Here is a 15583-nt window from a genome sequence, read left to right on the forward strand (position 1 = left end):
AACTGACATAATTAGGAGACAGAAAATCAGTAGTGACACAGACCGAACAGGACCATCAACCCAGTGGATCTAATAGACATTTGTGGAACACTCCACCCATCAACAGCAGAATATCCATCCTTTTAAAGTGCACGTGGTAGATTCACCAAGGTAGACTATATCTTGGGTCATAAAACAAACCTTATCCATTTAAAAATAGTAACTAAAATCATGTAAAGTTAGTCCTCTGATCTTAGTGCAAGTAGACCAGGAGTCGATAAGACCAACATAGCAAGAGAATCTCTAAACACTTGGAGGTTAAACAACAGACTTCTAAATAATCGATGGATCAAAGAGAGAAAGTCGAGGGAAATTAGAAAATGTCCATCTCCCTCATGAACTTAAATGCAAAATCCTCAAGAAAAATTAGCAAATTGAATTGAGTAGTATATAAAAGGTTAATACAAACTCATCCATGAAAAGTCATGAAATTCTGTAAAATGCTGTACCATAGATGAAACTTGAAAACATAAGGCTAAGTCAAATAAGCCAGGCACAAAAGGACGAATAATGTATGATTCCCGTTCTATGAGGTTCCTAGAATAGGCAAATTCATTAGAGACAGAGTAGAGGGTACCAGGGGATGGGGATGGGGGGATGGGGAGTTACTGTTTAATGGGTACAGCGTTTCTGTTTGGAATGATTAAAAAACTTTAGGAGATGGATAGTGGTGATGGCTGTACAACACTGTGAATGTATTTAATGCCATTGACTTATACACTAAAACATCGTTAAAATGGTAAATTTGATGTTCTGTGTATTTTACCACGATAAAGAAACAAGCCACGGAGCAACTAAGCCCGTGCGCCACAGCTACTGAGCCTGTGCTCTAGAGCCCGCAAGCCGCAACTACTGAACCCGTGCGCCACAACTACTGAAGTCCGCACGCCTAGAGCCCGTGCTCCGCAACAAGAGAAGCCACCACAATGAGAAGCCCATGCACCGCAACGAAAAGTAGCCCCCACTCGCCGCAACTAGAGAAAGACCACGCTCAGCAACAAAGACCCAATGCAGCCAAAATATAAAATAAATAACTTAAAAAAAGCAATATCAAAAAATAAAAAAAATAAAAAAAATAAAAAAAAAAAAAAGGGCTTCCCTGGTGGCGCAGTGGTTGAGAGTCCGCCTGCCGATGCAGGGGACACGGGTTCGTGACCCGGTCCGGGAAGATCCCACATGCCGCAGAGCGGCTGGGCCCGTGAGCCATGGCCGCTGAGCCTGCGCGTCCGGAGCCTGTGCTCCGCAACGGGAGAGGCCACAAACGAGAGGCCCGTGTAACGCAAAAAAATAAATAAATAAATAAATAAATAAATAAATAAATAAATAAATAAAAAATTATAAAATAGATAACCAACAAGGACCGACTGTATAGCACAGGAAATACTGCTCAATATTCTGTAATAACCTAAATGGGAAAAGAATTTGAAAAAGAATAGATACGTGTATATGTAGAACTGAATCACTTTGCTGTACACCAGAAGCTGGCTCGACATTGTTAATCAACTACGCTCCAATATAAAATAAAATATTAAAACACCCAAAAACATACAATCTAACTTATGGACTGTTGACAGCTAACTTTTATTTAAGAAAGGTTTCCTACTTTACCAAATGAAATGCCAAAAGAAATTTTATAGGCTGTTGGCTATGCTGTATTTTTAAATAATTATACTGTTTCAAAATATGGTATACCAATTGTCAAAACAAATTTTGCATTTTCTATATTTTACTTCTCTCTCAAAATACACCTGTGCTTCCTTTTTATTTATTTATTTTTTTTACGGTACGCGGGCCTCTCGCTGTTGGTTGCGTCCTCTCCCGTTGCGGAGCGCAGCCTCCGGACGCGCAGGCTCAGCGGCCATGGCTCACGGGCCCAGCCGCTCCGTGGCATGTGGGATCTTCCCGGACCGGGGCACGAACCCGTGTTCCCCTGCCTCGGCAGGCGGACTCTCAACCACTGCGCCACCAGGGAAGCCCCTGTGCTTCCTTTTTTAAAAATAAAATACATTACGAAAAACAAATCATACTTAAAAGTCCGACCCAGAATGTGAAGCTTAATCGACTGCTGCTGCTCATTATGGAAATAATAAAATGTTCTCTCTCTCTCTACCTTTTTTTTTCTTAATTAATTAATTTACTTTTGGCTGCGTTGGGTCTTCGTTGCTGCACGCGGGCTTTCTCTAGTTGCAGCGAGCTGGGGCTACTCTTTGTTGCAGTGCACGGGCTTCTCACTGCAGTGGCTTCTCTTGTTGTGGAGCACGGGCTCTAGGCGCACAGGCTTCAGTAGTTGTGGCACGCGGGCTCAGTAGTTGGGGCACGCAGGCTCTAGAGCACAGGCTCAGTAGTTGTGGCGCATGGGCTTAGTTGCTCCGCGGTATGTGGGATCCTCCCGGACCAGGGTCCAAACCTGCATCCCCTGCGTTGGCAGGCGGACTCTTAACCACTGCGCTACCAGGGAAGTCCCTCTCTATCTTTAAAAAAAAAAGAAACAAGCAAAACACGACACCCCCGTGTGGGGTATATCCTGGGAATTCAAGGAAGGCCTAACATTCTAAAATCCAATGTAATCAGATTAACAACTTAAAACATTACATGATCGTATCAACTAATACGGACAAAGCATTCGACATATTTCAATGTCCATTCATGATAAAGACTGTCAGCAAACCAGGAATAAAAGGAAATCTCCTTAAGTTGATAAAGGCATCTACAAAAAACCTATAGCTAACATTGTACTTATTGGTGAAAGTCTTTCTCCTTAAGACTGGAAACAAGGAAAAATGTCCTCGCTCACCTGTCTCACTCAAACTTCTACTAAAATTCCTAGACCATGCTGTAAGGCGAGAGAAAGAAAGAAAAGGCATACAGATCGGATAACATGACTGTCTATGTGTAAAATCCCAAGTAACCTACAAAGAAATGTTTAAAAACTCCTTGAATTAATAGGCGGGTTTTAACAATGTCACAGGATACAAGGTCAAGTGACAAAAATCAATTGTATTTCTCTATATGAGCAATGTACAATTGTAAGCTGATATCTAAAAAATAACATTTACATCAGCTCTATGAAAAATGAAATAGCTATAACCTAACAAAACATGTCAGGATGTGTATACTTAAAACCGCAAAACACTGATGAAACTGAAGACCTTGAATAACTGGTCCATGCAGTGGACTGGAAGACATGGTAGAGATGGTGATGCTCTCTGCCCTAGTCTACAGATTGAACACGTCTACAATCAAGTTCCTGCAGAATATTTTATAGATACAGAAAATGTGACTGTAGAATGGATGTAGAAAGGCAAAGGAACTAGAACATAACAATTCTGACAAAGAGTGTAAAGTTGGAGGAATCACACTACTTGATTTTAAGACGTATATAAAGCGGCAGCGATCAAGACAGTGAGGTATCTGTGAAAAGTTCGATGCATAAATCAGTGAAGCAAAAGGGAGAGTCCAGATACAGATGCTAACGTGGTCATTTGATTTCTATAAAGGGGCCAGAGCAATTTAATGGAAAAGGATACTGCTATAGCAATTGGACATCCATAGGCAAAAAGGCTCTTGACAAAAGCCTTCCACTTAGTGAAAAAATTAACTCAAAGTGGGTCATACATCTAAATATAAAGTGTAAGATAGAAGAAAACCTTCATGACCAGGGGTCCTAAGTCCTTAGATGTGACAGCAAAAGCATGATTCAGAAAACTAAAGAATTGATAAACTACACTTTATCAAAATCAAAAAATGTCTCCCTTGTGGAAGACACTGTTGAGAGAATGAAATAAACTATAGACTAGGAGAAAATGTTTCCCAGTTACATGTCTGACAGAGGACTTGCAGCCAGAATACATAAAGTCCACTGAAAACTCAACAGCGAGACAACTGTTGATGAAAATTCAATTAACAATCAAGGTAAGAAGAAAAAAAAGGAATTTTATTCGAGCCAAACTGAGGATTACAACCTGGGAAGCCGGACTCTCGGAAGATCTGAGAACTGTTCTACCTGTTAGATGTCGAAGGCACAGTCATAAACAGTTTTCAAGACAAAGGATCGTAAATCAAAGTGACTTACTTATTTTGCATAAAGTTCACCGAGGATACACAGCCCAGGTGCAAGTCACCATGACCCCCTGCAGAGCTGGGAAAGAGCACGATTCTTTTAAGAAGTCACTTGGCTGGCTCAGAAGAAAGGACAAAGGACAGCTCTCTACCTCGGAGCAGGCACTCCCATCTCTGAGGAGGTCTGGTTAATGTGTAAAGCACATGCGCACTGCTCATTAGGGAGGGAGGGGGAAAGCCCGGGGGACACAGACAGAGAGCTTGATGTTTAAATTTTCTTGTCCTGCCTTAAAATGTAGATTTTATTTCATCACAACAAACAACTGGATTAAAATATGGGCAACAAGTAAAACACAGAGTTTACCAAACAAGATATATGGCTGGCAAATATGCCTATGAAAAAATGTCCAGCAATATTACCTGTGAGGGGCTAACACAGAACCATGACAAATTCTGCTACACACTTTTTAGAATGGCTTAAATTTAAAAATGCTGGCAATACCGAGTGATGACAAGGGTGCCGAGCAACCAGATCTTTCACGTACTTCTGATGGGAATGCAGCATTGAGACGGCCACTCTGTCAGCTTGGCAGCTTCTTATAAAGCTATACATAACACCCACTATAGGACCTAACAGTCCCGCTCCTGAGTCTTTTTTTTTTAATCCACTGGAAGTTTTATTTCTTTAGGATTTTATCCCAACCAGTCTTTTAAAAACCAAGTAACACAGCCCTGCGGGGTAGGGACTGGGGACTGCACCTCCCTCCTCACCATGGACAGCAGTGGGAAAGAGGGAGGGGACGGGACAGGTGGCTATAGCAAGACAGCATCAGCAGTAACAGGGGCAGCTGCCCCCCAGAGCCAGCGCCCTCCTCTCCTAGGCCCCGGCTAGAGCCCCTATGGCTTGGGGTGGGCGGTGGGTAGAACCCACCCCAGGCCCTCCACCATCCCTCCTCAGCCTCCTTGGGGCTCAACCCGTTTCTTCCGGCAGGAGACTGAGGCACACAGAGAAGAGGGCGTGGGAGAGGTGGATGCTGGAAAGGCAAGGAGGTGGCACGAAGGAGGTGAGAGGCTTGGGCGAGACTCTGGCTTGGAGGCCTGAGTCTTTCTTTAGAGGATTTATAAACAAAGTTTTCCTTAAAGGGCCAGAGAGTAAATATTTTAGGCTTATAGGACATAGGTCTCAGTCACAACTAACTACTCTATCACAGCACAAAACAGCCATAAGACACCGCATAAACGAATGGTCGTGGTCGTATTGCAGAAAATTTTTATTTGCAAAAACAGGCAGCCAGGGACTTCCCTGGTGGCGCGGTGGTTAAGAATCTGCCTGCCAACGCAGGGGACATGCGTTCGAGCCCTGATCCGGGAAGATCCCACATGCCGCGGAACAACTAAGCCCGTGCGCCACAACTACTGAGCCTGCGCTAGTCTAGAGCCCACGAGCCACAGCTACTGAGCCTGCATGTCACAACTACTGAAGCCCGCGCGCCTAGAGCCCGTGCTCCACAACAAGAGGAGCCACCGCAATAAGAAGCCCGCGCACCGCAACGAAGAGTAGCCCCCACTCACCGCAACGAGAGAAAGCCCGCACACAGCAACGAAGACCCAACTCAGCCAAAAACAAATTAATTTATTAAAAAAGAAAAAACAGGCAGCCAGTCCACACACAGGCCATAGTTTGCAAACCCTTGCCCTAGAGAAATGAAAACTTGTGTTCATTGAAGAAAAAACTGGTAAAAAAATGTTTACAGCAGCTCTCTTCACGACCACCAGAAACTGGCAACAACCCACATGCCCTGCAACTGGTCCATGGATAACCCTGTGGTCCGTTCACCTGTGGAATGTTACTCAGCAACGAAAAAGAATGAACTATTGAGGATGCAAAAACTTGGATGAATTTCAAAGGCCTTATGCCGAGTGAACAAAGCCAGTACGAAAACACACAGTATGATTCCATCCGTAAGACGTTCCTGAGAAGACAAGACTACAGTGTGGGGAGTGATCAGTGCTGGGAGGGTGCGATTCTAAAGCAGTCGTGTGAGTCAGTTTGGGGAATGATGGAGTTGTTCTGTATCCCGACCGTGGTAGTCATTACATGAATCTATGCATGCCTTAAAATTCATGAAACTATACACCCCACAACGGGCAATTTTTCTATGTGATTATCTACCAAAAAATACCAACGTCAGTTTTCCCTAATAAAAAGACAGTAATCATCACTTTGTGCGTTCATTTCTTTACCACCTAATCCCTCAACTGTCTGCAGGCTGCTTTCTGCCTGCACCATTTCTTTCAAAAATCAGCTTATAGGAAACAAGTCTAAAGAGTTTTCCTCAGTCATCATTCCTGATCTTTTTGCAGCATTTTACACTGTTGATTATTCTCTCCTTAAAGCTCTGTGTGTTAGCTTCTGGGACGCTGTAGTTTTTGGGTTTTCTGTCAGCCACACTGACTGCTACAGGTAGTATCTATTTTCCAACACGACTCTTTCCTTTCTAAGTTCGACGTCAATAGAATTATGAGAGCTTTGCCATCCAACACACCAGACACACATGGCAATTGAACACCTGAAATGTAGCTGGTCCTCCTGAGGAACTGGATTTTTAATTAATTTAAAATTTAAAACTTGCTATTCAATTCAATTATTGGTAACTTCTAAGCATGTTCAGGACAACTTGGGTATATGAATCTATTTTTTCAACCCTAAATTTTATGAAATCTAAACGCAGATTCAATTTCCACAGATCAGATTTTGAACGCTTGGTACAAAGAAAAGAATGTAAGATAGCTTATTTACAATTTGCTCATATTAATTGCATGCTGAAATTATAATGTTTTAAATATACTGGGTTGAATAAAAGGCTATTCAAATGAATTTCTCCTGTTCCTTCTTATTTTTTAAAGTGTGGCTTCTAGAAAATTTTAAAATCCATGTTGGGTCACATTATATTAGACAGCACTGATTTAGGGACTTCAATTTCCAGAGACGCATACATACAAACACACATGTGCGTGCATATACATACATATATGTGTATACACATATAGATGTACACATACAAATGCATATACATACGTGTGTATACACATTTCTTAATTTATGATTTGTGCAAGCTCTGCCTGCATGATCCCAGGCAGGGTTGTGCTATCATTTGATAGCTCTAAATCCTTCCTCAGCTCATGGGTGAAAGATCCATTTCTGCACCTGTAAGGCAGTTTAGGTTGTACAGACATTGAGAGTAGCATGTACTAAAGCCTCTATTTTTACAGATGTGATGAAAGCAAAAGTTTTAAAATGAAAACTTCATTTTGTCCAAGAACAAAAGATAGCATCGGTGGCAACGTGCAGTCCTGTTGGTTCCTCCTGTTTCTGAGGTTCTTTATGAACATTTTAACCTCATCGTGTCTACTAAGTTCAAAAGTCATGAGAAAAAAATGAGAGAGAAAAAGAGAAAAGCAAAAGAGAAAAACAAAAAAATGTCATGAGAATATTCACAGTGCTACCTACGAGTAGCTTAGGATTACTGTAGAATCATACAAAACAAGAGCGCTGAGAAAATGAGGGGATGAACTGACGGTATGAGTGATTCTGAAGAAAGAAAGAGTCATGTGATTACATGAAAGACAAGGTGTCCGCCAGGGATGATAAGCAGCCACAGAGGACAGGTGGACTTGAGGAGACAAAAAAGCTCCTGATTGTGATCAGCAGCAATGCTGGATGCCTGTCAGTTCAATTAATTCAGAAGTTGAGGACTCAGATGAATCAGGTAAAACTGTGGCTGATGAAAGACATCATACGTCAGATATTTCTATGGATTCAACTCTCATTTGAATTAAATTTGCAATGCATCGACATGAGTGACGCAGCCATTAGAGTGGAATCCATCCCACCGGTAAGGTGGTCCTCGTAGAGAACATTACAGTTAGCTGTGTGATTTGGGGGAAGGATAATTACTTGTGAGGACAAGTTGGGATGGATCTGGTCCATGCTGGGAAAAGATGTGGGCTAGGATGGACATCTTCCTGGAGAAGAATGTCTATTTTTAAAGCCCAGCAGGACAGACTCATCCTCCCATTTGGTGAAAACTGAAGTTTCAAAGCTTAATAAATGTATTTAAGAAAAGCCTCTTGAGTGCCTCAAGGTTTTCTCTTTGGCTTACTCCTTTTCAGTATATTCTAGTAAAACAGATTAAAGGTAGTAATTTTACCAGGTGTACTTGGCCAAGTTGCTTTCCTGTCCACTCCTTTGGTTTCCTTATCTGTCGACTTGAGCATAATAACAAACAACATTACCTTCACGAAGCTGTTGGAAGCATCAAATGAGTCAATACATGTGAAGCTGTTGGGCTGCACCCCGCAGGCCTACAAGCCCTGTGCTTGCCCAGCTTCAAGACAGAAGAGCCCGGAGTCAGCAACAGAGACATCGATGGTTTAATGGATGTGGGAGCTTACACGTCTGAAGCAAGATCCTGGAGCAACACCCCACTGTGTGCAGTGGACCGAGGGCAGGACAGGGTGGCGTCTTCACTTCCTCGGGGAAAGAGAGATTACCAGTTATAGGGGAACTGACTTCAGGTGGGCTCATTAGTTACCAGGGAAACCAGTAGAGGGGGCAGGCCCCTCACCACTCCCTTGATAAGCTGTCATTAGCTGGGACCTGGGGCAAGTACCGGGTGGGCCAAAGGTTCGTTTGGTTTTTTCCATAAGGTGCCTCTAGCAGCACTTAGTGGTCTTTAACTTCATTCGAAACAATTTTGTTAGACTGTATGTGACAGCTGTCATATCAGCGTGCATTTAAAAAAAGACTTATCAAAATTGGTGAATTTTTGTGTAGCCATTTTAATATTGAAGATGGAAGGAAAAAAGCATTTTCGGCATATTATGCTCTATTATTTCAAGAAAGGTAAAAACACAACCGGAAAACACACACACACACACACACACACACACACACACAACCGAATTGCAAAAAAGGATTTGTGCAGTGTATGGACAAGGTGCTGTGACTGATCGAACGTGTCAAAAGTGGTTTGTGAAGTTTCGTGCTGGAGATCTCTTGCTGGACGATGCTCCATGGTCAGGTAGACCAGTTGAAGTTGATGGTGATCAAATCGAAACAATAATTAAGAACAATCAATGTTATACCACGCGGGAGATAGCCGACATACTCAAAATCTCCAAATCAAGCACTGAAAATCGTTTGCACCTGATTGGTTATGTTCATCACTTTGATGTTTGGGTTCCACATAAGTTAAGCGAAAAAAACCTTGACCATATTTTCACACGTGATTCTCTACTGAAACATAATAAAAACGTTCCATTTTTTAAAACCGATTGCGATGGGCGATGAAAAGTGGATATGTACAACAATGTGGAACGGAAGAGATTGTGGGGCAAGCAAAATGAACCATGACCAACCACACCAAAGGCCAGTTTGCATTCAAAGAAGGTGGTGTTGTGTCTATAGTGGGATTGGAAGGGAGTCCTCTCTTATGAGCTTCTTCCGGAAAACCAAACAATTAATTCCAACAAGTACTGCTCCCAAGTAGACCAACTGAAAACAGCACTCGACGAAAAGCGTCCGGATTAGTCAACAGAAAACACATAATCTTCCATCAGGATAACGCAAGACTGCGTGTTTCTCTGATGACCAGGCAAAAAAAAAAAACCAACTGTTACAGCTTGGCTGGGAAGTTCTGATTCATCTACCATATTCACCAGACATTGCGCCTAGGGATTTCCATTGATTTCGGTCTTTAGAAAATTCTCTTAATGGAAAAAAATTCAGTTCCCTGAAAGACTGTAAAAGGCACCTGGAACAGTTCTTTGCTCAAAAAGATAAAAAGTTTTGGTAAGATGGGATTATGAAGTTGCCTGAAAAATGGCATAAGGTAGTGGAAAAGGGTGAATACGTTGTTCAATGTAGTTCTTGGCGAAAACGAAAAATGTGTCTTTTATTTTTACTTAAAAAACGGAAGGCACTTTTGGCCCACCCAATACTAGGAAGATCAACTACCCAAGGTAGGCTCTTCCAAACCAGCCACCCTTATTCACATCCAATACGATTGAAATAAAACAGAACCAGAATGTTCTGTTTTATTTTCCCTCTTTATAAAGGCAATAATTGCTCATTGTGGAAAATTTGGAAAAATTGAAGTCAAAAAGGATAGGCTGTAAGAGGCCAGGTTAGTTCCATGTGTTGAATAAAACTGTTTTAAGTCTATAAAAAAAGGATCAAAATTATCCATAACCATAAATTCTAAACTCCCTGTATACACGGATGTGATCTTTTTAATCCTAAAACCTACTGAAAACATTTTATGAAACTTGTTTTAAGCTAAGACCTAAAAATTCAAATTCCGAAAACGAGCGCTTTGACGCACGCGATTGGCGCCGAAGAGTGACGTCGGCACCGGGTACCCCGTCCGCCTCCAGCGCCTGTGGGGCGGGTTATTCACGGACGTTGCTTCTCGCGGCCCGCGTAGTCGCTATGCACTTTCTGCCGCGTCACACAGCCCGCGAGCTTCTCATTTCCGCGCCGCGCAAGCGCAGTCACCTCCGCGCGCCGGCGCCCACGGGCCTGCGCGGCGCACAGGGCTGACGCGACACGCACGCACGCACACTCGCAGGCGCGTCGGCCTCTCGCCGGCGACGGCGCTGCGTCACGGACCTTTGGGCGCCGCGCTCCCGAGACTGCGGCCGCTGCGGCCTAGGTGCTGGCGTCCCGCGCGCGAACCCTGGTCGGCGGCGCTATGAGGCGCAACAAGGCCGACGTGGAGCGGTATATCGCCTCGGTGCAGGGCTCCGCCCCGTCTCTCCGGGAGGTGAGCGGGCCGGGGCGCGCGGCCTCCAGGCGGGCCCGCGGGCGGCGGCGCCATGGTTCGCGCTGAGGCGCGGCCGGCGGCCGGGGGGCGGGGAGGCGGCGGGGCTGGCGGCGGGCGTGGGCGCTTTCTCTTCCTTCTTCTCCTTTTTTTTCCTCCTCCACTTCCTCTCCTCTTCGTCCCCGGCGCCCGGGCGGCCAGGGAGGCGGCCCCGCTGCGCCCACGGCCCGGGCTCCGCGCCGAGGCCCGGCCGCCCTGCCGCCCCTCACACCCCGCCGCTCCTCACAGCTGCTTTTACCGGCATTTTGTTTTTCAGCGGAGCCCCGGTGGGGTCTGAATTTCCTCCCGGGCCTTGTGTCTGGGGCAGATTCTGTGGCCTTCCGGCGACGCCTCTCAGGGTACTTTCCTCCTTGGAGGCAGATAGCGAGCTGGATGCACCGTGGATCCGACAGTCGCTGGTCGGATCCCTGGTCGCTGTCCGGGGTCGAATCGCAGCTCTGCCATGCACACGCTGTGGGGTTTGAGGTCAGTGTAGCTTACTTCATTAGTAGGGCGGCGTTAGGGTATTGACAGGCGTTTTAGGAGGGTCTTTGTTAAACGTTGAGGGCAGTGCTCGGCGCGTTTGGTGAGCCCTCAGATGTGGCTGTTAAAGGGACGGTCGTTCAAGGTGTTCTGGGCAGGGGCCTATGCGAATAAAGATGCATGAGGAAGTTAAAAACCGAAAACCGAGTGACGGTCAGGAATATAATGGCACCGTAATTGTGCCTTTAACCACATGCTAGGTGTATGTTGTGTTACTGCCGACGACCCTGTGGGTATCGAGACCTGGAGTGATGAAAGATACTTGTCCTGGGGACACAGGTGGCTCGGCAGGATTTTGGCAGTGGGTGTGGTTTAGTTTCTTTCAGGACCAGTGGAGTGGCGGACAGCCCATCCCTCCGGAGGAGGGGACCGGGTGCCTACCTACAGATTGTAATTCCCAACTGCTGGCGTGCTCATGCATACAAATGTGGTACCAGAGCCTAAACCAGAACCTCACTGAACGTTCCTGTACCCCTGAAAACGGTGTAACTTTTGTTTCTAAAGCAAGTTGAGAGCTTTTATGAAATTCTTTAAGTGGGGACCCTGGCTCTCAGAAGAGTAAGAACCACTGTCTAGACAGGAGTTAGAATGTTCTCTGAACGAAGGGACTTTTCTGTCAAATAAATAAGGGTGGGGACAAAACTTTAAGGGTTGGTTATTACTCTCACCTCTTTTACATTTATAAAGAGTATTTTGAGCAGATGTTTTTCTTCAGACAAGGAGAAATCATTGATTTTAGAACCTGGGGCCTTCAGTGGAATATTGACTAGCAAAGCGCGTAACTTTGGAACATGTGACAGTAATTCTGTAAACTTGGGTCTCAGTGAAATGACAAAACAGGGTGCTGTGGACAGGTTGGGAGGGAGACGGTGGAGTGAGCAGAGACAGCAGCTGTGAAGAGTAGCAAGAGATTGGTATCTACTTGGTACCCAGTTTGGCAGAGACTGGCCCTGTGTGAACAGACCGGGCTTTCCAGGATGTCCAAGTTCTAGGTGCCGTGATGGGTCCACAGTCTCCCATCTTCCCAGGCTTCCACTGTGCTTTCATTTGTTCACCTCATCTTTTGTTCTGCCATTTTCTACTCCTTTACATCTGTTTTTGTTCTTGTTGAAAATGTCACTTAACGTTTCTTCAGTTTTTTTTTCCAGATGGCTTCTATTTAGTTTTCCTAGTTTTCTGTCTAGTTGGCTTTTTATTCCACACCCCTGATTTCCTGCTCCTTAGAGGCAACTTGACAGCTCTTAGGTGTTTGTTCTACCCTTAACATCTGTATTTCATACTTCTGAATAACATACATATGTACAGTTGACCCTTGAACAACACAGGTTTGAACAGCACAGGTCCACTTAAATGTGGGTTTATTTTCAATAAATCTGTACTAGAGTACTATGCGATCCACGGTTGGTTGAATCTTAGGATGTGGAAACTTGGGTATGGAGGAACCGAGTGTGTACACAGAGGGCCGACTGTATGTATATGTGGATCTTGAACTGGGTAGAGGGTCAGTGCCCCTAACCCTTGCTTTGTTCGAGGGTCGACTGTACTTTTATTTCTTTATCTCCTTTTCCTCATTTTAGACACCTTCTACTGGCTTTCACCTTTCCTCCAGACCGGTCCACAGATGTATTTACTTTTCCCCTCCTTTTTTCAGTTCTGTTCTTGTAAATTTTAGTTAAGTGAATATCTAGTGTTTATATAATTACGGTAAGGTAAGTATTTTTGCATTCAAGTCACCTTTATTGTGTAGTTTTATTTTTCCTAGAGTAAATACTAATTGCTCTATTTTTTTGGTTGGTTTAATTTCCTACGATGTATTCCTTTTTTAAAAAAAATTATTTATTTTTGGCTGCATTGGGTCTTTGTTGTTGCGTGCGGGCTTTCTCTGGTTGCAGCGAGTGGGGGCTACTCTTTGTTGCGGTATGTGGGCTTCTCTTGTTGCGGAGCGCGGGCTCTAGGCACGTGGGCTCAGTAGTTGTGGCTCGCGGGCTCTAGAGCGCGGGCTCAGCAGTTGTGGCGCACGGGCCTGTTTGCTCTGCGGCATGTGGGATCTTCCCGGACCAGGGCTCAAACCCGTGTCCCCTGCGTTGGCAGGTGGGTTCTTATCCACTGTGCCACCAGGGAAGCCTGGGTGTTGGATATTGTCACATGCTTTTTTTCTTTTGGTGGCATTTGAGATGATCTTGTGGTTTATTTCTTTTGCACTTTGAATGTGATGGATATGCTTGTGTTAGGCTTTTGGCAGGTGTACTGGACCCAGCTCTGCCTCCCCAAGGTGTAGAGGGGAGGGAGGTGAGTGGCACTGAGGGCTTTCCACTCACTCTACTTTTCGTATCCGTTTATGTGCCAGACGTGAGTCATGCTTAACATGGTCCTCCTTGTCAGTTGATCCTCTCAAGTCATTGCCCCTTAGCTGTTGTTTGACTAGGTTAGTGAGAATCTTGGTCGTTAATTCGTAAATCTCTAATTAGATGATAAGGCATCTGACTACCTTAAGAGACTCATAGTTACTCTGCTGTTTATTTACCTTCATTGAATTTCTTTACGCTGACATTGAATGTACTGGGCAGAAATCACATCACGTCAATACCTACAGTTGCCTTTGTTCCTTTTTTTTTTTGCGGTACGCGGGCCTCTCACTGTTGCGACCCCTCCCGTTGCGGGACACAGGCTCCGGACGCGCAGGCTCAGCGGCCATGGCTCACGGGCCCAGCCGCTCCACGGCATGTGGGATCCTCCCGGACCGGGGCACGAACCCGCGTCCACTGCATCGGCAGGCGGACTCTCTACCACTGCGCCACCAGGGAAGCCCTGCCTTTGTTTAAATTAAGCAGTGAGACTCCTCACGGCTGCCCCAGTTGGAGAGATGCATTCTGGTTTTAGTCACAGGCTAGACCATAGTATGCAAGAGGCAGATGAAGTAAAGTTGTAGAGCTGGGCAGGTGCCATGTCATGCTAGTCTTTGGTGAGAAATATGGGTATTTTCAAAATGTAATGAAAGCCATAAAAGGATTTAAAATTTTAAAGAAAGGCACAGTGTGGTTTGTCTTATGTTTTGGCGAATTAATTTTGGGAGGGAAACAGGAAGGAATTAGTCGTTTTGGTAGTCCCAGAGAGAGATCATAGCAGGCTTGTACTTTGGTAGTAGCAGTAGAGATGCAGAAAAATGGGTGGATTGAGGTAACACAGAAGGTAGAACTGACAGGTCTTAATATTTTACGCATAAGTTTAGAGCTCAGGAGAGCTGAGAGCCAGAGATACACATTTGAGAGTCAGCATAGTCATGGGTGAGATGGATTATGTATCCCAGATGAGATGCTCTGAGAGGGAAGAGGACTTAGGACCGACTCCTGGGGCTCTGCGAGTTGGACAGGCACAGCGTTAGGGTGCCTGTGCTTCATGGGCTGAATCTGATTGTAGCCTTGTGAAAATGCAGGGCACTGTACATAATTGGTGAAATACTGTAAAATAGCACTCTCTCCTGCCTCTGTGCTTGTCACCCTTCCTGAACTGCAGCCTTCGTGCCTGAAGACAGAGACTTAATTTCCTGCCCATTCCCCAGTGCCCAGAATGGTGCCTGGTGAATAGCAGGCACAGCAAACAAATCTAACACCTGTATTTTTAGGAATAAAATCAATAAAAGAAAACATTGCTTTGTAGGCTGCTTTTTCACTTAGTATATGTTGATTTTTGTTTTTCTGTGTCCTTATATAGCTTTCAAAAATAAGATGCTTGATGGCTGTGTACTTCTATCACATGTGTGTAACATCATCTGGTGTGTCTCAGCAGGCTGGACTTTGGAGCTTATAGAAATAAAAGAGCCAGGGTGTGGACTTGGATTATTACCAGAAGAGCTCAATTTTTATTTCTGCCTCTTTAGCTCCTTGAGTGTAGAATAATGATCTGTGGAGCGGTCAGTAACTGGACCAGGGAATCCCCAGTGCCTTAATGGGTCTGAAGGACTTTGGTACTCTCCCCATAAAGGCTTACACACGGCAGGAGAAGTGAAGTCTGTCGTGTACCTCTCCTCCCCTAGAAAAGTGGGCTTCTGTCTCTTTACTTATCTGTAAAGTGAGAGAGGG

The 15583-nt window shown here is 44.8% G+C and overlaps 1 protein-coding gene across 3 annotated transcripts in view; it reads left to right on the forward strand.

Annotated features, from left to right (window-relative positions):
- Window positions 1–10740: 10740 nt before the first annotated feature.
- LOC116763964 (E3 SUMO-protein ligase RanBP2-like) overlaps window positions 10741–15583 on the forward strand; it is a 55315-nt gene continuing 50472 nt past the window's right edge. The window contains exon 1 of one of the 3 annotated variants that reach the window (XM_032652189.1): window positions 10741–10925. In XM_032652189.1, coding sequence (XP_032508080.1) covers window positions 10854–10925 — 72 coding nt within the window. In that variant the 5' untranslated portion in view covers window positions 10741–10853. Of the gene's footprint in view, window positions 10926–11252; window positions 11448–15583 lie in introns of those variants that run through there. The other 2 variants (XM_032652187.1, XM_032652188.1) reach the window with 2 other exon arrangements.

The sequence above is a fragment of the Phocoena sinus genome, chromosome 13 (genome assembly GCF_008692025.1).
Source record: "Phocoena sinus isolate mPhoSin1 chromosome 13, mPhoSin1.pri, whole genome shotgun sequence".
Classification (NCBI taxonomy): domain Eukaryota; kingdom Metazoa; phylum Chordata; class Mammalia; order Artiodactyla; family Phocoenidae; genus Phocoena; species Phocoena sinus.